The 23,051-nt window shown below is 40.1% G+C and overlaps 1 protein-coding gene across 3 annotated transcripts in view; it reads right to left on the bottom strand.

The window, feature by feature from the left end:
• Positions 1-21,535, bottom strand: part of RGS9 (regulator of G protein signaling 9) — a 49,422-nt gene extending 27,887 nt beyond the window's left edge. For 2 of the 3 annotated variants that reach the window (XM_070740296.1, XM_070740298.1), the window contains exons 1-4: positions 21,297-21,535; positions 5,999-6,095; positions 1,181-1,231; positions 961-1,067 (exon numbers count right to left, since the gene is read on the bottom strand). In XM_070740296.1, coding sequence (XP_070596397.1) covers positions 961-1,067; positions 1,181-1,231; positions 5,999-6,095; positions 21,297-21,359 — 318 coding nt within the window. In that variant the 5' untranslated portion in view covers positions 21,360-21,535. The remainder of the gene's footprint in view (positions 1-960; positions 1,068-1,180; positions 1,232-5,998; positions 6,096-21,296) is intronic. The other variant, XM_070740297.1, reaches the window with a different exon arrangement.
• Positions 21,536-23,051: the final 1,516 nt, after the last annotated feature.

Raw genomic sequence — 23,051 nt, 5'->3', positions numbered from 1 at the left:
GCATGCACACTGGAGCTGACATAGGGCAAAACCTTGTGTGCCCTCCAATATGGCTCCGTGTGCCACCTGTGGCACGTGTGCCATAGGTTCACCATCACTGTTATATACGGTACAGACCACATTTATATATGGTCAATACCACATTTAAAACTGACAAGTTGGTTATTAAGTGAAACCAAGACAGTCCTTATCATCTTACTTCCCCTTTACAGCTTTAAGGACCTGCAAAGGTCATAAAAGAGGGGATTACATTGAAAAATTATTTTTTCATCACCTCTCTTAACTACCAACAGTCACTAAATGAGGCCGTTGCTGAACAAGGACTGCCTGTAATTAGCTTGCAGCTGTTTTTCACTTTTATGTTGAAATAGCTATCCTTCATTCACTCCATCAAAATTGTATTCCTTTTTGTGATTATTAAGTTATATAACAAAGACAATATGAAAGATGGAAGAATAGACCCAAGGAAGGATAGAAGCAAAACATGGAGAATGGAGTTAGAAACGGCTGAGACAATTTGTTCTTACTCCTTCCCAATTTCCATGATAGAACTCAAAGCAAAAAAAGTAGTCCCTCTTTTACTGTGGCATAGCCTGTATTACAAGTCCCAGAATTCCCAGCCACTATAGCCACAAGAAAACCTGGCTGGCAATTCTGAATTTTATCATCTGGAGGGTATGGCCTGGAGAAGTTGGGCAGACAAGTGCCTTTGCCCCACACTCCAAACTACCTTTTCTTTTAGAATAATTTTCTTAACCATTTTAAGGGTTATTTGTAATTTGTTGCCATTCTTTTCTAAGATCATTTTTACTGCATGACACTTTATGGAAACAACTGTACGGGGCATTGTGATGGACAGGCAGCAAGTACAAGCTTTAAGAAAATAAAAATGCATCATTAGTTCCTGCCATGATGCAGGCAGGTTATCTTTCTTCTTATTTGCTCTACCCATCCACCCACCTGGAATCGATAGAGAGTGGTGTCCACTTTGAGATTCAGATTCCTTCGGTCCTGAAGAGGATAGATGAACCCATACTTCATAATCATACTTCCCAAATGTAGCCCCTCTTTAAAAACAAACAAACAATATATATCAGTTGCTTTCAATGGGGAAAATAAAGCCAAATTATTCACTTTTAGGGGTGAAATATGTCACCTAAAAATAATCGCATGCCCCTACCTTCGTCGGTAATCTCCAAACGCTTCACAATCCATTGCAGCATATCACAACCTGGAGGACAAAGACAAAGAAAAAAGAAAAACAGCTTTAGGTCAGCCAGTGTTTCGCTTCCCACTTTTCTTCCTGGTTAGTACAGACAATCCTCGACTTACAACCACAACTGAGCTCAATGTTTTTGCTGCTCTGCAAGGCCGTTTTGAAGTGACTTTTGCTCCATTTTACAACTTTTCTTGCCATGGTTGTTAAGTGAATCACTGAGTGGTTAAGTCAGTAACACGTTTGTTCAGTGAATCTGGGCTCCCCCATTGACTTTGCTTGTCAGAAGGTCTCAAAAGTTGATTTTAAAAATGGAAGGCGATGTAACCTAAAGGCTTTGTTTGCAAAAGAACTAATAGGAAGGAAGGAAGGAAGGAAGGAAGGGGGAAAGAGAAAGAAAGAGAAAGAAAGAAAGAGAAAGAAAGAAAGAAAGAAAATAAATGGATATATTTACAGAGAGGTAAGTCATCTTGGATACTTTGTGAATAAGAAAGACATAAGATCAACTGGGGAAGCCAGATTCACTTAAAAATCATATGATTCATTTAACAACTGCAGTGATTTGCTCAATAACCATGGCAAAAAGGTTGTAAGATGGGGCAAAAGTCCCTTAACAACTGTCTTGCTTAGCAACATAATTGTTGGCCTCAGTTCTGGTTGTTAAGTCAAAGACTACATGTAAGAAAAAGGATAAGGGCATGAACTACGAAAAGAAAAACACCTGCTACTTGGTCCTATTTTGGATTCTAACCAAAATAATTGTGCCAGTCTCCAAATGATCCCTTGGCCTAATAGTAACTTCAATTCCGTCGTCTTTTTAAAGACTTTAGTATTTATGGTGTCTTTAATGATTTAAACCTACTTGTTTTTTGACCAAACAAAATCCTTTCCTCCTGATTTCCAAAGCACATATTTTGCTACATGGAGTTGTTAAAAGATGAACTCTGCCTTGGGCTTTCAGCTGAAAAACTAAATCATAATGCAGCATATGGGGAAATGTGGGTTAGGCTCTGTTCTCTCAACAAGGTGACTCACTGGGAACATAGTATTTCCTCTACAAAAGAAAACAGCAGGTTAGCCAGCAGTCATGTATTTCAACGAAAAGAGTTACTTGGAAATTAAAAATAAAACGCACTAACAAGCTTCACATTTCAAAGGCTAGAACTTATACTCCAGCCAGTAAAAGAGTATTCAGGGAATTTATATAAAATGGGCATTAATGCTGTCTTCAAGTACGTTTAATTAATGGGAAATGGCTAGTAGATAGAAAATGATGAAGATGCATTTGTGATTTTTAAAGAGGTTCTTGGTTTCTTTTTTAAAAAGGGGAATTTTTTAAAAAAAATCTTACTTATGAATCAAAAATATGGTGCACATTTTTAGGCATGTTTAAACCAGAAATCGAATTTGGGAACACATCCATTTCTCTGGGCATGTATTCATGCTCAGTTCTAAATGCAGCCAAAATGCAATTCAAAATGCTACCCTTTCTTGACATGTGATTGTTTGAAAGGCACACACCACCAGTTAGGAGCTGTTATCCCCATTATGGAGAGTGCTTCCCAAAATAGAAGAAATTAAAAGATTAACCTGTCACTCAGACCCTGCTTAGGGTAACCTTATCTGCATCTGTTTTTCCCCCTAAGAGATGATGCTTAGAGTCATAATCCTGAATTCACCATGAAGCTATACCTGTTACTCTACTCAGAGGAATGTGGAGGCCTTCTAGGTTTTCTTCCTCTTAAAAGATATAGCCTCTACAATTTCAAGTATTTTTTTCATTGACAAATGAGTAAAATATAAGTAGGCAGGGCAACTGAAATTGTTTAAACAGAAAGATTGCCATGAGACAATTACTGTATAAAACCAACATCAATCAAATTGCCTTTGAACTAAGAATACCATTATTTGATGCATAAGTTAAATGAACCATGGAAAAGAACTGGAAAGAATACTGCAAGGGAATGACTGGCTAGGAAAATGTTGTTGATAGGACAGAAATATTCCTTAGGACTAGCATCTGAATTGATTCAAATAACAGGCTGCACTTTACAAGGCCTGTAAAAATGTGTGCAATCAAACCATGGGTAGCTGGTTCAGGAGGGCTTTAAGTGGAATCTGAGGATTAGGGTTTGGAAAGGAAAATCCTGAAGTATTTCAGATAAAATCTTGTACACTTTAGGAAGTGGGACTGTTGCTGAAGGATGCTTCTTAAGCTAGTCAAAAAAAATGGAAATGATGCTAGTTCTTAAAATCATGACCTTTGTTGTCCACCCAATAAGCCAGGTGTCCCCAAACTTGGCAATTTTTAAGACTTGTGGACTTCAACTCCCACAATTCATTCTGTCTCTCTCTCTCTCTCCCTCTCCCTCTCTCTCTCTCTCTCAGAATTCTGGGAATTGAAGTCCACAAGTCTTAAAATTGCCCAGTTTGGGGACCCCTGCAATAAGCATTAGAACAAGAGTGATGAAATGATGGTAGATAGTTACTTTAGGGCAGGGGCTTCCAACATTGGCAACTTTAAGACTTGTGGACTTCAGCTCCCAGAATTCCCAAATGCTTTAGCGGGTTGTCAAATAAAATATTACATATTTCTTTACTAAGAAAGGGATAGAAAGCTAGAAGGGAAGAGGAGACAAGCAATAGATGGTGTAAAACAACAATAAAGGGAACAATCTGTATATATTAAAAGAAAAGAGATATACAAATGGGTCTCCTGGAAAAGTAAACAGTCAAATTAGATTTTCTAAAGAAAAAGATATTATATCTTATATTACTTACTACAAAATTATCATTACAGATTTAATTTTCTGTGATTAACTCTGAGTAACTGGAAGACAGAATATTATCTCTATCCCATGCCTAAAATGTTAACTTCCATGGTAAATTTACAGTTCTTATATTGAGATTATTATTTTGGAATAGTGACAGTACATTTTTAATATACATACACATACAAATTCCCCTTGATTAACCACCACTTATTCAGTGACCTTTTGAACTTGCCACAATACTGAGTAAGTAGTACTTAAAATTCGGTCTTGAATCTTATGTTCCTGCTATGGCAACATCCCTGCAGTCATGCAATCTCAATCTGGGCCCTTGGCACCTGGCTTGCAATTATGATATTGCACCGGTCATAGTCACCTGATCCTCTTTGCCAGGTTTCTACTAGCAAAGTCAATTGGGAAGTCTGCAGATCACCAATGGTGACCAAACGATGTCCTTGCTTAATGGTCACGCTGAATTTACTTTACCAGGAAGTGCTAGAATTACTGTCACAGTCATGTGACGTCACATTTTATGGCACTGTCATTTAGCAATGGAGATTCCAATCTCCATTGCCCTTGCTAGAGAATAAGCTATGGAAGCAAGAGAAGAAGAGTTTTTCCTAGCATTGTCAGATCTTAAAACAGATACTGAAATTGGTTTTAAATGAATAGCTTCTAGTACTACCAATCAAAAGTATTAGGCAGCTACTCTGTCTTTATCTCCTTAGTGGATTTTGTGTGACAATTAAAGAAAGGCTACAAATGGCAGACAACAATGCCAAGATTTTTTTATAAGGAAGGTTGCTGTGAGCATGGTGGAGAGTCAGCTGCAGACTACTCTAGAAGAAACAGATTATCTAAATTCCTTACATCAGATATTCAGGTCTTTATTATTTATTAATTGGACTTATTGGACTTAATTGGACTTATTGGACTTAATTGGACTTATATGCCGCCCCTCTCTGTATTCTTTTTCCTCTACAGCATGGGTGTCAAACTCGATTGTGTCACAGGCCAGAGTGGTCACCTAACACCAAAAACATCATCAAAAAAGCATAATAAAGAATGTTATTTCTGCACCAGCTCAAACTGCCCAAGGAGCTGCTGATACAGTTCTACAGAGGAATCATTGAGTCTGTCATCTGCACCTCTATAACTGTCTAGTTTAGTTCTGCAACCCAACAGGACCGACACAGACTTCAGAGGATAATCAGAACTGCAGAAAAAACAATTGCTGCCAGCCTGCCTTCCATTGAGGACCTGTATACTGCATGAGTCAAAAGGAGGGTGGTGAAAGTATTTACTGACCCCTCGCATCCTGGACATAAACTGTTTCAACTCCTACCCTCAAAACGTCGCTACAGAGCACTGCACACCAAGACAACTAGACACAAGAACAGTTTTTTCCCCAAATGCCATCACTCTACTAAACAAATAATTCCCTCAACACTTTTTACTAAATCTGCACTTCTATTTCTACTAGTTTTTCTCATTATTCCTATTATCCTTTTCCTCCCACTTAGGACTGTATGACTGTAACTTGTTGCTTGTATCCTAAGATTTTTTTAAATATTGATTGTTTCTTCATTGCTTATTTGACCCCTATGACAATCATTAAGTGTCGTACCACATGATTCTTGACAAATGTAATCTTTTTCTTTTATTTACGCTGAGAGCATATGCACCAAGACAAATTCCTTGTGTGTCCAATCACACTTGGCCAATAAAATTCTATTCTATTCTATTCTATATTGTGATTTTTTTGCTTTTGTGGAGCCAGGGTGGGCGTGACCTGGGTGTGACGTATCCATCCTGTGGGCTGCCGATCTGACAGGCCTACTCTACAGTGTTAGGATGGCAGTTTCTGTTGTCATCTTCTTGGACTGCTGTTGTGACTGTTTTCCAACATCAAAGGTAGGAATAAAGGTGGCTGATTAAAAATGGAGTAATAACACATAAAGAAAACCTAACATTTGAGATTGCCTTCTATTGTCCAGTATGTCAGACTTACCAACCACTGTATGTGGGATGTTGCCCTCCGGCATGTTCTGAATTTGTGTTTTGATGCCAGATTGTGGATCTTGCATTTCTATTAACAAAGCCTCCAACTGCAAATTGTAGCAGAGATGTATGAAGCATGAAACAAAAGGAAAAAAGGTAACAATTACATGAGTATGCAAAATGAACAGAAATAATGTTCTTTGTCTTAGTTAAATGCACCAATGAGAAAAAGTAAACATTTAAACCACTGTTTTAAGTGTTTTGTTACTGGAGACATTGGTTTTAAGTGTGGCTGATTAATGACAGGTTGGTGCCCAAGAAAACCATCTCCATCCACAACATTTAATCTGATGTCACATCATTTCCTCATCAAAAGATGAATCGAATCACAGTTGCCCAGAACCTGTGGGGACGTGGGGAGGCATTATTTTGGTTTTCCATCACTCTCTAAACAAATAATTCCCTCACCAGTCAAACTATTCACTAAGGCTGCATTACTATTACTATTGATCTATTACTATTAGCAAGCCATTGCTTCAACATTTACATCAAATGAAATTGTGAGTTTTTCAAAGATAAATTTGTGTGTATTCCATTGGTACGAAACTGATGGGGATAATGTTTTTGAAGAAAGAAAAGAAAGCAATTTTTAAGAGGTGTGGGTATAAAAGTTCAATAGGAAATTGAGACATTAAAGGTAAAAAGTTCAAGACTGGAAAAAAGGAAGGGTATGTTATTCCGATAAGTGAGTCAGCTTGGGCAAGCAGATTAGTTAACAGTTTTAACCACACAGCCCAGTATATAGTGGAGAAATTAATTAACCACTTGCCCCAATTTATTATGCTTATGCTGCAAGAATTGTAAGGAAAGAAGAAATATAGATTAAAGTAATTAAAAAGGGACAAAAGGTAGTCTGGAAAAAGGGAAACAAAGCAAAAGATGGGGAAATAGATTAAACAAAGGGAAATTCATAGAGAAACAGGTATTCCAGGAAGATGGCATTTATTATTTATTTATTACTTAGATTTGTATGCCGCCCCTCTCCGAAGACTCGGGGCGGCTCACAACACGTGGAAACAAATCATAAATAATCTGACAATTTAAAATATTAAAGATTTAAAAAAGACCCCATATACTAACAGACATACACACAAGCATACCATATATAAATTAAACATGCCCAGGGGAAGATGTTTCAGTTCCCCCATGCCTGACGGCAAAGGTGGGTTTTAAGGAGTTTACGGAAGGCAGGAAGAGTAGGGGCAGTTCTAATCTCCGGGGGGAGTTGGTTCCAGAGGGCCGGGGCCGCCACAGAGAAGGCTCTTCCCCTGGGGTCCGCCAACCGACATTGTTTAGTTGACGGGACCCGGAGAAGGCCCACGCTGTGGGACCTAATCGGTCGCTGGGATTCGTGCGGCAGGAGGTGGTCGCGGAGATATTCTGGTCCAATGCCATGAAGGGCTTTAAAGGTCATAACCAACACTTTGAATTGTGACCGGAAACTGATCGGCAGCCAATGCAGACTGCGGAGTGATGGTGAAACATGGGCATACCTAGGGAAGCCCATGATTGGTCTCGCAGCTGCATTCTGCACGATCTGAAGTTTCCGAACACTTTTCAAAGGTAGCCCCATGTAGAGAGCATTACAGTAGTCGAACCTCGAGGTGATGAGGGCATGAGTGACTGTGAGCAATGAGTCCCGGTCCAGATAGGGCCGCAACTGGTGCACCAGGCGAACCTGGGCAAACGCCCCCCTCGCCACAGCTGAGAGACGTTTTTCTAATGTGAGCTGTGGATCGAGGAGGACGCCCAAGTTGCGGACCCTCTCTGAGGGGGTCAATAATTCCCCCCCAAGGGTGATGGACGGACAGATGGAGTTGTCCTTGGGAGGCAAAACCCACAGCCACTCCATCTTATCCGGGTTGAGCTTGAGTCTGTTGACACCCATCCAGGCCCCAACAGCCTCCAGGCACCGGCACATCACTTCCACCGCTTCGTTGACTGGGCATGGGGTGGAGATGTAAAGCTGGGTATCATCCGCATATTGATGATACCTCACCCCATGTCCTTGGATGATCTCACCCAGTGGTTTCATGTAGATGTTGAATAGCAGGGGGGAGAGGACCGACCCCTGAGGCACCCCACAAGGGAGAAACCTAGGAGTCGACCTCTGACCCCCCACTAACATCGACTGCGACCGGCCAGAGAGGTAGGAGGAGAACCACTGAAGGACAGTGCCTCCCACCCCCAACCCCTCCAGCCGGTGCAGAAGGATACCATGGTCGATGGTATCGAAAGCCGCTGAGAGGTCAAGGAGCACCAGGACAGAGGATAAACCCCTGTCCCGGGCCCGCCAGAGATCATCCATCAACGCGACCAAAGCGGTTTCCGTGCTGTAACCGGGCCTGAAACCCGACTGCTGGGGACCTAGATAATTGGCTTCTTCCAAGGACCGCTGGAGCTGGAGTGCCACCACCTTTTCGACAACCTTCCCCATAAAGGGAAGGTTGGAGACTGGACGATAGTTGTTAAGCACAGCTGGGACCAGGGAGGGCTTCTTGAGGAGGGGGCGCACGAGCACTTCTTTATAGAGTGATGGAAAAACTCCCCTCCCCAAGGAAGCGTTGGTAATCTCCTGGGCCCAGCTCCGCGTCACCTCCCTGCTGGCCGAAACCAACCAGGAGGGACACGGATCCAGTAAACAGGTGGCAGAACTCACAGCTCCAATGGCCTTGTCCACTTCATCAGGTGTCACCAGATCAAACTCTTCCCAGACAGGTGGACAAGTTCGTGCCCCAGTCACCTCGACTGACTCGTTGTCAGTCGACTCTGTTTCACAATTGGAGTCGAGGTCGGCCCGGATCCGAGCGACTTTATCAGCGAAAAACGTGTTAAAATCCTCGGCACTACTCTGCAAGGGCTCCCCAACTCCCCCCTGGTTAAGAAGGGAGCGGGTCACCCTAAGCAGAGCGGCCGGGCGGGATTCCGCTGATGCAATCAAGGCGGCATGGTACGCGCATCTTGCCGCCTTGAGCGCCACTTTGTAAGTCTTAATAAAAGCTCTTACAAGTGTTCGGTCGGATTCAGACCTACTCTTCCTCCATCGCTTCTCTAGACGTCTCTTCTGGCGTTTCAACTCCCGGAGCTCCTCGTTGAACCATGGAACTCTACGGGGTCTAGCGCCTCGGAGAGGTCGCAAAGGCGCAATCCGGTCAAGAGCCTCCGCTGCGGCCTTGTTCCAGGCTTCCGCAAGAGACTCTGCCGAACTGCGGACAAGTGCCTCTGGTATAACCCCAAGCGCCGTCTGAAAGCCCTCTGGGTCCATCAGGCGTCTGGGGCGGAACATCTTAATTGGTTCCGCCTCCCTGCAGGGAAGGATTGGAGCCAGGAAGTCAAGCTGTAGTAGGAAATGGTCTGACCATGACAAAGGCAACGCATCTAAGCCCCTTAGTCTCAGACCATTACTCAGTTGCTCGGAAAGGAATACCATGTCAGGTGCATGCCCTCCCTCGTGAGTCGGACCCTGTACTACTTGAGTCAGGTCCATGGCTGTCATGGTGGCCATGAACTCCTGTGCCAACCCAGAGGTTTCGCCGAGTGACGGCAGGTTGAAGTCCCCCAGGACAATAAGTCCGGGGAACTCCACCGCCAACCCGGCTACCTCCTCGAGTAGCACAGGCAGGGCTTTTGACACGCAGCTGGGAGGCAGGTACGTGAGAAATAAGCCCACCTGAACCCCTAAGTCCAACTTCAGCAAGAGAGACTCTCAACCCGCAATTTCCGGAGCAATGAGTCCACGCAGGCAAAGGCTCTCCCTGGCTATAATAGCCACTCCTCCCCCCCTTCCCTGGGGTCGAGGTTGATGCCATATCTGAAACCCGGCTGGGCAGATTTCAGAGAGAGGAACACCTCCCTCCGGGCCCAGCCAGGTTTCAATAATACATGCCAGGTCGGCCTCCTCATCCAGGATCAAATCCCGGATGAGGAGAGCTTTATTTACCACCGACCTGGCATTAAGCAGCAGCAACCTGAGCCCAGGGCCAGAGTTACACTCATCACCAGTACCCAAGATTGGGCTCACAGAGCCAGAACAAGGGACCGTTATTAAGCAACGATCCCTCGTTCCCCTGGAACGGCTAACTCTGTGGCCCCCACATCGGACCAGAATATCTTCGAGACCGCCTTCTGCTGCACAAATCCCAGAGACCGGTTAGGTCCCACAGAGTTGGCCTTCTCCGGGTCCCATCGACTAAACAATGTCATTTGGTGGGACCCAGGAGAAGAGCCTTCTCTGTGGTGGCCCCGACCCTCTGGAACCAGCTCCCGATATCAGAGTTGCCCCCACCCTCCTTGCCTTTCGCAAGCTCCTTAAAACCCACCTCTGTCGTCAGGCATGGGGGAATTGAAATTTTTCCCTTCCCCCTAGGCTTATAGAATTTATACATGGTATGCTTGGTTGTATGATTGGTCTCTTAAATTGGGTGTTTTTAGACTATTTTTTAATATTAGATTTGTTAAATTGTCTTCTTTATTGTTGTTAGCTGCCCCGAGTCTTCGGAGAGGGACGGCATACAAATCTAATAAATAAAATAAATAAAAATAAATAAAATAAAGATTACAACCCTGTGGTCTTTGTAAAGGGAGCTGGAGCAGCAGTGATATTCAGCCAATTCGCACCAGTTCACTCAAACCAGTAGCGGAAATCTTGGGCGGGCCTGCCTGCCTGCCTGCCCAGCCAGGCTTAATGCTCTCCTATCTATGCATGTTTTTGAGGCCGGGCACATGCGCAGAAGGTATATATACCAATACCAATATCTATTATGTACATGTGTGACAAACAAACAATGTTATCCATTCAGTTATGTCCAATTCTTGGTGATTCTATGGACAATATCTCTCCACATCTTTCAAGCTTTCATTACTTCATTACATTTTTTGATGCTCTGGTTGTTATCAGCTTTGATGATGTCCAGCCACCATGTTTTTTGGTGGCCTGGTTTCCTTTTACCGCTAACTCTTCCAAACATAATTGCTTTCTCCAGTTAATTGCACTGCATGACATGGCCAAAGCAAGTCAGATGCAGTTGTGATTTTGGTGACAAAAAAAGCTCCATCAAATGGCATGGCTCCAGACTTGAGATATGACGTGAGCCCACTCTGCTGAATCATGAGATGGGCAGAAACAATCAAAGGAAATATTGTAGCTACATCAGCTCAAACCAAGATGGCCAAAGGTTCAGAATCACAATTGGGAAAGACCATTGAAGTCATCGAATCCAAAACCTACTCAGTGGATGAGTCCAAATTAAAATCCAATAAAGCAAGGGGTTATGAACATCACAGCCAAAACCAGCTGAGCGCAGTTAATCTTTGTTTCAGACAAGAAGGTTAATAAGATTTTAAACAATAACAGTATGCCGGTAGTCAGTCAGGGGCAGCCAAAAAATTTACTGCCACACTGTGGGTGTGGCTTATTTTGTGGGTGTGGTTTGATGGTCGTGACTGGGTAGGAGTGTCTTGCTGGCCATGTGACCAGATGGGAGTGGCTTGAACAGTCATCATCGTTCAATTGAACTGTTATTGCCACACGATGCCTTTTCATCTCAGCTGTGGGCAGAATGAGGGCTTCACGAGGGGGAAAAGACCGCAGCCCAGACTGCTTCAGCACAGCACGTCTCTCCTGGCCTTGGGAGGTGGCCGCATGAGGCTGGAGTGGAGCCAGGCAGGAGAGAGGGAAGCTCGTCCAAGGCCAGGAAGGAGGAAAAAAGAAAAAAGCGAGGAGCGCGCAGCAGCAGCAGCATGGAATAAAAGGAGAGCCGAGCTGAGACCGGTAATCCAGGAAGTTACTGCTGCCGGTCAGCTGGAGCTGTGCATGCAGCTTCATTTCCGCCGGTGGAACTGCATTCCACCCCATCCTGCCTGCTGCCCACCCCTGCCGGTAGTGATTACTTACCATAAATACATGGATATTTAATGCTTCCTTATCTACACCAGATAACTAGTGGTCTCCGAAAGCCACTAAAAAATTTTGGCTGCCTGATAAAGAATCCACTTCTAATTTTGGAATAGATCTAGCAATTAGTAATTAGCACTGACTCACAAATAGTTGGAAGGTAGTTTTGGATCTGTTTAACAGTGTATGTACTAAACTGCAATATCAAGCATCTTATTCCCTCTCTCGTTATGTTGATTTTTCTGACCCATTAAACTCATCCATTTTGTGAACAGGTTTACTTTTCCCATGTTTAAAGACAAGACAATAAATCCAATTCCCTTAAAAACAAACCTTTACTGTATTTATATTCATTGTTCCAGAAATATATGGGGGGGGGGGTGTATGTGTGTGTGTTTGTGTGCACTTTTATATTCAGAAAACTTTAAATTCCCTTAAATTGGCATAACAATTAAATGAATAGCTGTTGATCTTAAGTTATATTCCACAGTTTGCAGGAGCTGCTGTTTCTACCTGCAGTTGCCTAGTTCTTATTGTTTATTAATATATGAAGCAATGAGAGCTTTTGTCAATTAGCAGGCTTATTACATGAACCCCACACTGATTAGATCTGAGAGGGTGTGATTGACAGAAGGTCATCTTGTAGGCTTTATCTTGTAGCCTAAAGGAGGATTAAAATCTGACTCTCCCTGCTCCTAGACCAAATCTTAATCAGATCTTTATCCATCACACCATGCTAGCTGTCCAATTTAATTAATAGTTACAGAAATAAACAAGGAATCAAATCGTAAGTAATACCAGCAGTGGGTGCTTATCATAAATGCATAGAGATACTATAGACTAAGGAATGAGAACCTGTCATCTTTTAGCAGTTGCTATGCCATTATAATCAGAATTTTACATAGTAGGAGTTGTAATTCAGCAACCTTAGCGGTCACAAGTTTTCCTTCCTTGTACAGGTAGTGTTTGACTTACAACCGAAATTGAACCCAAAAGGTCTGTTGCTAAACAAGACATTGTTAAGTGAATTTGGCCCAATTTTACATTTTGCTAGTTAAATCGTGGACTACTTATAATAGAAAAAGACACACACACAAAACCACAAGAATTCATTTTTCAGTATAAAAATGTTAGTGTAATCACATTCAAGTAAAACTGAACTCCAGAAATAGTTTATATTATGGACTCCTTCATGTCTTTATTCCATATTTATTAAAGTTAAGTTTCATATACACAGTAGTTTGACTTTTTGGTGTTATCCAAGTGACAAGGGCATATTCTAGTTCTCAAAGCTTATAAAATGTTTTCTGCAACATTTCCTGGGAAGTAAATCAGATTTCCCTGAGTTTGACTTTTTGGTGTTATCCAACTGACAAGGGCATATTCTAGTTCTCAAAGCTTATAAAATGTTTTCTGCAACATTTCCTGGGAAGTAAATCAGATTTCCCTGAGAATCTTTATTATCCAACTCTGTATCCTAGTGCATTGGAAATGAGCTATTTTTCTTTTCTGGAAACTTTTTGATTTCCTCCCACTAATTTTATTTATTTCACAAATCAAAGCACTGGTAGCATGTAAAAATTTACTGGTAAAAGCACAGTAATAGATTTAAACTGCAAAGTACCCTGCAATTTTGCTGAATAAATAATGGATAACTGTAGGTAAAAGATATTAAAAAGTTTGCACAGAAACTCTGAAACCAAGTTCCTATTAAAACACTGCTCTAAATTACTGAAGATAGGCCTGACCTGTTTTCCTAAGGAATTGCAGAGAACAGTTTAGTACTGTCAAGCAATGTACCTCCTCTGCTAATGTAATCCCTTAGAAGGCATTAAAAATCATAGTAAGTATAGAAAGTAATATAGTCTACAGATACACGAAACTACAATTTCTGGGAGATGCAAGAAATGTAAGCAATAGCAAAGGCTTTATAATACAGATGACAAATATTTTTTAAAAAAATATAGCTTAGTAAATATTCCTCCTGGTTGGCAACATTTACATACTTCTGATATTGTTATACAGATTATAATATTGTTATAATTTCATAATTATACAGGCATTGCCATTATTTTTGCAAAAAATTAGTCAGCCCTTCCCTAAAAAATCTTATGTTATCTACCTTTTATAATCCAAATATGATATTTGTCTTGATGAAATGATAGTGGTGATCACTATCTAGCAATAGGCTTATTTGCTACCAATTTGATATTAAATCAGCAACAGACTCATTGCAGAGGCTTATTAAAGAGGAAGGATAACCTGAAATATTGATGTGTTTTTCCCCCCCTAAAACTTTTAATTTTTTTAATTCCCCCCCTCTTTTTCTTTCTAGTGTTTTCCCCACAGGTACATGGTCCACTTTTTGCATTAACCAACTGATGATCCATTGGTTGCAACCAGTGATGGGCTACCAAAATTTTTATTACCATACTGTTGGTGTGGCTCATGCTTTTTATTTCAACATCTTTCAGTGCAAATTGGGTGCTCTGGGGTGGAGCTCCAAATTTTGCTACCGGAACTGCGTTCCTGACCACTCCTGTAGGAACCCATCACTGGTTGCAACACAAATTAACTAACTACTTTGTCACCCAAGTCTGACATCTTGGGCCAAGAGAGTCACCTAGCTGGCTTTCATGCCTATAGTAAAACTAGAATTCACAGTCTACAGCTTCTAGTTTGGTGCCTTATTTACTAGACCAAACTATCTCTCTTTTCTAAAGCTATACAAGGCCATCAAATTATGGCCCTATTTCTTGCCTTCCCTTTACAGATGTGACCAGCAGATACAGTACATCTAGTACAGAGGTGGGTTCCCCCTAGTTTGGACCGTTTCACTTAATTGATTGATTGATTGATTGATTGATTGATTGATTTATTGATTTATTGATTTATTGATTTATTTATTTATTTATTTATTTATTTATTTATTTATCAGATTTGTATGCCGCCCCTCTCCGCAGACTCGGGGCGGCTCACAGCAATAATAGTACAATGTAAACAAATCTAATATTTAAGTTTAAGTTAATTTAAAACCCCAATTTAAAAACCAATCATACATACTAGCATACCATGCATAAATTTTATAAGCCTAAGCGGAGGGAAAGTATCAATTCCCCCATGCCTGACGACAGAGGTGGGTTTTAAGGAGCTTACGAAAGGCTAGGAGGGTGGGGGCAACTCTGATATCTGGGTGGAATTGGTTCCAAAGGTCGGGGCCGCCACAGAGAAGGCTCTTCCTCTGGGTCCCGCCAAACAACATTGTTTAGTTGACGGGACCCGGAGAAGGCCAACTCTGTGGGGCCTAACTGGTCGCTGGGATTCGTGCGGCAGAAGGCGGTTCCGGAGATATTCTGGTCCGGTGCCATGAAGGGCTTTATAGGTCATAACCAACACTTTGAATTGTGACCGGAAACTGATCGGCAACCAATGCAGACTGTGGAGTGTTAGTGTGACATGGGCATGTTTAGGAAAGCCCATGATAGCTCTCGCAGCTGCATTCTGCACAATCTGAAGTTTCCTAAACCGGTAGCAACCCGCTGGTGACATCATGATGATATCATGGAACCAGTTCAGTTGATGTGGGTCCATGTGCACCACCATCTTTTAAATATTTTTTACTAAATTAATTCCCCCCCCCCTTTTGAGTATGCACAGAAGCCGAGTTTCTGGCACTGTGCAAGCAGTCGCCATCTTTTCAACTTTTTGGGGGGAGTATTTTCCGGCCCTGTGCATGTATGCTCGTGCAAAGCGCTTGCGCGCCCATGAGACACAGGAGGAAATAAACTAGCAGCGAGGTAAGTTAGAATCCACCCGTGGTCTAGAATTGTACAGTGCTATAGTGTGGTTTTGTTTGGTCTTGGCTTATTATGAAACCAAGCATCACACTTTATGAAGCAAATATACAACTTAGTAATATGTGAACCAGTTATTGTGAGTTATTCAGTAATTCATATGCAGTGGATGCATTTCTCTTGCCAAAGATTGGGAACCAGGCATTCCCAGCACATATTCATTCCTTTATAAGTTTATACATAATTTGATTCCCCCCCCTCTCTTTTGGGAGGTTGGTCTATCCCTCAGGAAGAACGACTGGGTGCTCCTATGCTAATTGGACAGGAAGTGGCAATATTGGCCTTTTAAAAATGTTTTCATTTCCAGAAAAACAGTATGATCAGCCTTATCGCTCCCATTCACTGTGGTTCAGTTAATGGGAGGATCTCTATAAAAAATAGATGGTGGTATCAGAAATTAATAAGCTTTTATCCAGCAACGGGGGGCAAGGCCAGGGTTGAAGGACAACGGGGTTTCTGAACAGGAGGGTTGGAATCTCCAGTGTATTAGTCTATAAATCAGTTGTTCTGCTACATCATTATTAAGCAAACTATAGTTTATTCTGATTTACTTTGAAAAAACTTCCCCATTCTTCCCTCCAGAGGTACTGATTACAATTCCCACTATCTCTAGACAATACTGAGTCCTCGGAGAGGGGCGGCATACAAATCTAATAAATTATTATTATTAAATTATTATTATTATTATTATTATTATTATTATTATTATTATTATAATATTGGGAATTTAGTTCACCATATCACATTTGGGCAACGCAGGGGAACTATCCTATTAAATGCAGCCATGGCTTCATGATATTTAAATTAATGTTCTGTGCGGGGAAAATTACTAATAGAGATCCAAGATTCTATCAAAATGTATACACATATTCTTGTTACATCCTTTGTTATTTTATTGGAATTTAGTCATTTGCTAAATTTCAAATGTCCTTATGATAAAAGTATAACTCCAGATATGTAATATAATATCCATTCAAAATAGTTTCTATTATAAATGAATATATATTAATCAAGATCTTTACATGTATTGGATTCAATTTCATTGTTTTAATAATGGAGGGCTTATTATAATAACCTAAGGATTACATATACTTTCTTCCCTTCAAATTACCCAAGCAGAAATAAAGTAAGAACATAGTGAAATTGGATCTTTAAGGTTATTACATCAGCCCTGTGAGATAATCCGGACCAGAAGAACACCCAGATGAACTAATCCCACTTTACTGTAAGATTATATTAGTGGAATCATGCAAGATTCTCCCCTTCTCTGCTTTTAGTGCATGGAAAACTAAGGGTCCCCTCTTAAATGCTTCTCCCACTTTCCCCCTCACCTGTAGAATAAACTGCCTTTTATCAGACTGATAGGGTCCACTTCCTATCTCCCAAGATCATTCTTGTATAGCCATAACAATCATGACAGCATCTGGGAAGAAGGAAAGATATTGTGACATCTCTCTTTGCGCATATAAATATATATACCGTATTTTTTGGAGTATAAGACGCACTGAAGTATAAGACACACCTTAGTTTTGGGGGAGGAAAATAGGGAAAAGAATCTGCTTACCAGTATTCATCTGGCTAGCATGCTTAGCCAGCACGTTATTTTATCCCGTTTAGGGCTTTAAAAACTTTTATTAGGAGAGAGTAACAATGAAAGAGCTTGCAAACCAGTAAGAGCTGAGAACATCATTAGCACCTGGAAAGAAACATTCAGAGCAAATACAGCAATGGAAAATATCCTGCGAAGACTTAGGGCTCGGAAAACATTCTTTGCAGAGGGTAACAATGAAAGAGCTTGCAAGCCAGTAAGAGCTGGGAACATCGTTAGCACCTGATTAGGGCTGGAAAGAAACATTTGGAGCAAGTAGAGAATGAAAAAACCCCCTACAAAGACAGGGTTTGGAAAACATTCTTTGCAGAGAGTAACAATGAAAGAGCTTGCAAGCCGTAAGAACTGGGAACATCGTTAGTACCTGGTTAGGGCCGGAAAGAAACTTATTCGGAGTAAATTAGAACAATGAAAAAAACCCTACAAAGACTTAGGGTGTTGAAAACATTCTTTGCAGAAAGAAACAATGAAAGAGCCTGCAAGGTATGAGCTGGGAAGACCACTAGCAGCTAGTTAGGGCTGGGGAAAAAGTTACAATCAGAGTATAAGACTCACCCAAATTATCAGACTCTTTTGGGGAGGAAAAGGGTGCGTCTTATACTCCGAAAAATATGGTATATTTGCAAAGTGAAACAAATATTATGACAGAAGAAAATCAGATTTCCTCTCAATGTTCTGTTTAAACCTGTATTTTTGCCAGGTTTTCTTAATTGCTGTTTATCAAGATGGTTCTAACACATATACTTGAGTCATAGTTCCCTCTAAGCTGAGCAGTGAGCAATCGCTCACTTAAAAATCATCATCAACTCAGAGTTTTCCAAACCTGCCCAGAAGCTGAGAGGGAAAGAGTGAGAGGGAAGGAGAGAGAGAGGAAGAGAGGAAGAGAGAGAAACAGATAGAAAAAAGAGAGGAAGGAAAAGAGAAAGAAAAAGAATGGGAGTAAGGAAGAGAGAAAGAAAATAAAAATCTAGTTTGAAAATAGCTCAACTATTTAAGTGGCATTTTGATATTGATAGAATTGCCCTATTATGAGCTCACTGTTATAGACACACAGTACAGTATTTTATTTTGAAATTCTATGTTTGTTTGTTTGTTTGTTTGTTTGTTTGTTTGTTTGTTTATTTATTATTTCTGTGCTGCCCAGTCCCAAAGGGACTGCCGCTCAGACACTACTTTTCCGCCCACCCCCCCCAAAAAATTAGAGGGAACACTGCTTGAAGTAGTAGGATTATGCACAATTATCCAGATTATTAACGGGACCGCCTCCTGCTGCATGCGTCCCAGCGACCAATCAGGTTCCACAGAGTCGGCCTTCTCCAGGTCCTGTCAACTAGACAATGTTGCCTGGTGGGGCTTGGAAAAGCCTTCTCTGTGGGGGCTCCAGCCTCTGGAATCAGCTCCCCCTGGAGATTCGCACTGACCCACCCTCCTCGCCTCTTGCAAGAGTCTAAAGACTATATGTGCCATCAGGCTTGGGACTATTAATTACTTGCCCCCTGGCTGATGAACAAAATGTATGTTTGCTGTGTGAATGGGAGTGATTGATTTGTAATAAGCATGGGTTTTAGATTAATTAAATTTATAATTAATTGGATTTAAGATGTTTTCATTGTTTTTTAATATGTTGTAAGCTGTCCGGAGTCCTCAAAGAGGGGAGGCATATAAATCCAATTAATAAAATAAATAAATAAAATAAATCCCAAGAACCTTTACAGGGCAATGAGAAGTTACAAGAAAACTCTTTGTTGCCCACTAGTGGTTGACTGGACTTTTGCAGCCTAGATATGATAGCCCCAAAGTGGGAGATTGTGTCTCTGTAAATTCAAATTCAGCACAATAAACCTCAGACAATAAAAGGGACACATTCATGGGAGAAAAATGAACTTCATGCCTTGTCTGCTTAACTTTTTTCTACATTCTACCACTGTTTTCTACACATGATTTGGGGAAAGGAGATAACAGTACTGTAGATTGATGACTAGCTATACAACAACATGTTACCAGAAGGTGATGGAAGATTATAGTGCATTAACCTTAAAGGTTGAGCAAACCACTGCCAATAAAAGGAGAATATGACCTCTTCATCAAAGCAGCTATGAATAGGCAGGGAATAGATCTCTGTCAATTACTTCATTTACATTTATGTATCACTCTTCCTTTCCGTAAAAAAACCCCCAAAGTAATTTACAACATCATACTATTAATATTTCATCTATTATTATGTATATTAGACAAATCTGCTAGGCAAAAGAATACCTGTCAATCAACAAATCTCATATCACTGGCAGAAACATCCTATATCCGGAACTAGCCAAGTGTCAAAAAAAAGAGAGAATTGTACATTGTGGGTTTCATGGTAAAAATGCTCCTTTTTGCCTTATGGACCAAGAAATGCAAACTACGGTATGATAGCAATGAATACAGTACTCTGAAAAGCATGAAAGGTTTTTATGAAAAAGGGAATTCCTTAAATAAATTTGTGCTGATCTCCTTAGTCTTACAGACCAACAATATTCCTATAAACATGGCTTCATAGGCACCACAAAAATATCAACAGTGTCCCATTGAACACCTAACTAAGTTTGCGCCATACTTTTTAAAAAATGACCACCAATTTTGGATGACAAATTGGTGGTCTTTTTTTTAAAAAAGTATGGAGTAAACGTGGTTATATCATATCACATCACAACTCAAATCATTCATAATTAATATCAGTTCATTTCAAAACATAAAATCAAGATATGAGTAAAGGACAAAATATAGTCAGAAGAAATAACATTTCTGTAAAACATAGAAAAATGTGTTGAGAAAAACAACTCTGCTTGGCCCCATTAGCCACTAATCAGGAATGAAATCCAGGTAAATCTTGACTAGATTCAATATGAACTGTTTCTTCTTGACATTCTATATTAGGACTGTTGCTATAGAGAAATCCCTACTTCCTGTCCCTGCCAGCTGTATTTGAAATAAAAATATGATGGTGAGTGTGAGTAGATTTGTATAAGGGAAGGCATTCCTTTAGCAGTTTCATAAGGAAGAGAAGGCAACGTAGACATTTTTAATTGTATTTATCACATTTTTTAATCATCTGTCTCCCTCACACACTGAGATAACCTATAGTGAGGAATAAGTGTAATACTGTAAACTTCAAAGGTTGTGACTTCTATGTTTTAAATTACTTGTAGCCCAAGATTGTTGAAAAATGTGTTTGTTTGTTGATTGATTGCATTTATATGCCGTTCACTCCGAAGCGGACTCTGAGCTGCTAATAATGGTAATAAATACAATACAAATAAAAAAACAGTAGAAATATCATTAGAATCACATATATCATAAAAACCATACATACTAACAATCAGTTAACAAAAAATTAAACTGTTTTCAAATGCATAAGTTCTGAAAAAGAAATAAATGCATCATGGACAGCAAAATAGCAGTGATTATAATTAACAAGAACAGCACTGCCTTCAAAAGCTTATAGACTCCCATACTTGTCAGTGGCTCTGTAACAGGTTGATCTTCTTTTGAAATGCCAAAAAAAATGCAAAAGACATCATACTATAGCAAAGGTCCACACAAAGAAAAAGTAAATAAACAGAGGGAACTAAAGCATTACTAAAGACTGGAACTAATGACAAGATTTCTGATGACTGTAACACACCTACTCAGAGATTTAAAGAAAACAAACCTTCTCTCTTACAGCCAAACCTTTTATTATTATTATTTATTATTTATTGGATTTGTATGCCGCCCCTCTCCGTAGACTCGGTGGTACCGCATGTCAATCAGATGCTTTAGATATGTGCCCGAGGTTTTCCCTTCTTCCATTTATAAAATATTGTAGGTGCTAAAAATAAAATAAAGCATTGAAAACCAGGACTGGCTTTGTTACCTTTTTCAAGAATGCCATTCTTGGCCTGTACCGCTGTCCTTGATCTATCTGCGTGATGGTCATCGTGATCTATATTATTAAGCAAAATATCTTTTTTTAAAAACACACCAATAAATGCGTTTCGCCAATTGCAGAGGAAAAGGCGATGCTAGCCTTAGGGAAACTGCAATACAGGACTGAAACTCGGCAGGCTACAGAATAAAAAGCATCGTGGAAGCAGGCACAGTCTTGCCGTAGCCAATCAACACGGGGCACTCTGGTTTTATTTGCATGAGCAGGGTTGTGCTTCCTATCGGTCAGCATTAGGGGGAGCCCTTTCCTCTTTTTACAAGACTGAGCTACTAGCAAAGAGAATCTGCGTGGTTCTATCTAAATGGTAGGTAGGTAGGTAGGTAGGTAGGTAGGTAGGTAGGTAGGTAGGTAGGTAGGTAGGTAGGTAGGTAGGTAGGTAGGTAGGTAAATAGAAAGAAATAATGCTAGGTTTAGAAAGTGATAGCAAAATGCACATCACCATAAAATAAAATTAGGAGAGGAAATCTGTATGCTGCTTAGTTAAATAAGTTTACAAGCACTTTTTTTTCCACATTTAAATATAATGTAAAAAATTACAATCCATTTTATTTGATTTACTCAAACCTGTGGAAATAATGCAGAATGTGAGACCAAACTAAAGATTTGTTCCTTTAAAAAAAAATCCTACCTTTCTTTAGAAAGCTTAAAGCACTTGACATACTAGTCTTCTCCAATTTTATTCTCATCAGTCTGATACTTTAATCAACATACTACACTAGCTGATCTGATATCGCAATAAGCGTGTAACTGGAAATGATTAAATAAGTAAGATTCTTGCAAGCATTCGTATAACACCACCACCAGACCTGCTCCAAATAACTTGTGGCTTACGACTGGTTGTAGGGAATATAAAGCTGAAACCACTGAACAGCTGGTCTGTGTATTATAAAGTACAATTATATAAATCCTACAAAGAAAAATAATTTAAAATAACAGTATGTAGATAAAGATATGTAGACTTATTTATTTATTAACATTTCTATGCCATTGTATTCCCAAGGGCTCAAATTGATGACATAGATAATCATAAACAAATTTAATAACTATTATTACATACATGCACACAACACACACAAACACAGAGAGAAAGAGAGAGAGAGTTTTATTGCTATTGAGTTTTATTGCTTTTAACCTTGTAAGCTTCCCAGAATCACTGTGGTGAAATGAGCAGCAAATAAATTAATGATAAATAATGACAATGATTGCTGTATGCATTATTTTCTATTTCATAGGGAGAAGTCCAGCTAACCAGGTAATTACTTTGTATGTATCAAAGGAAGCCATGCAAAACACCACCTAGACAGGAGAAACAACTAGAAATTCAATTACCTAAATTTTATATTTTTGCATAGACAAGTTTATTAACATGTTTAAGTGATACATGTAAAATGTTTTACATCCTGATTCAACTGTTTCAAGAAAGAAATTGATCTTTGTAATGCTTTTGTTCCTGAACTAGCATTTAGGTTAGTGACAGAATATTGTGAGGAGTTGCCATTTGTCCTCATTTGTTCTATGGATACCATTGAAGATTACGTGTGGTTTGATGGTACCCTTTATAGCAATTATAATTCTTTGTACTTCCTACATATAATTTTCTTCTGACTTTTCCTTCTATGTCCTCTCTCCCAAAACTGGGAAGAAAGTTATCAATCTGGACAACCACAAAATGACAGCAAAGAA

The sequence above is a fragment of the Erythrolamprus reginae genome, chromosome 2 (assembly GCF_031021105.1).
Source record: "Erythrolamprus reginae isolate rEryReg1 chromosome 2, rEryReg1.hap1, whole genome shotgun sequence".
Classification (NCBI taxonomy): domain Eukaryota; kingdom Metazoa; phylum Chordata; class Lepidosauria; order Squamata; family Dipsadidae; genus Erythrolamprus; species Erythrolamprus reginae.
The sequence above is the reverse complement of the archived record's forward strand: the minus strand, read 5'-3'. Positions and strand labels throughout refer to the sequence as shown.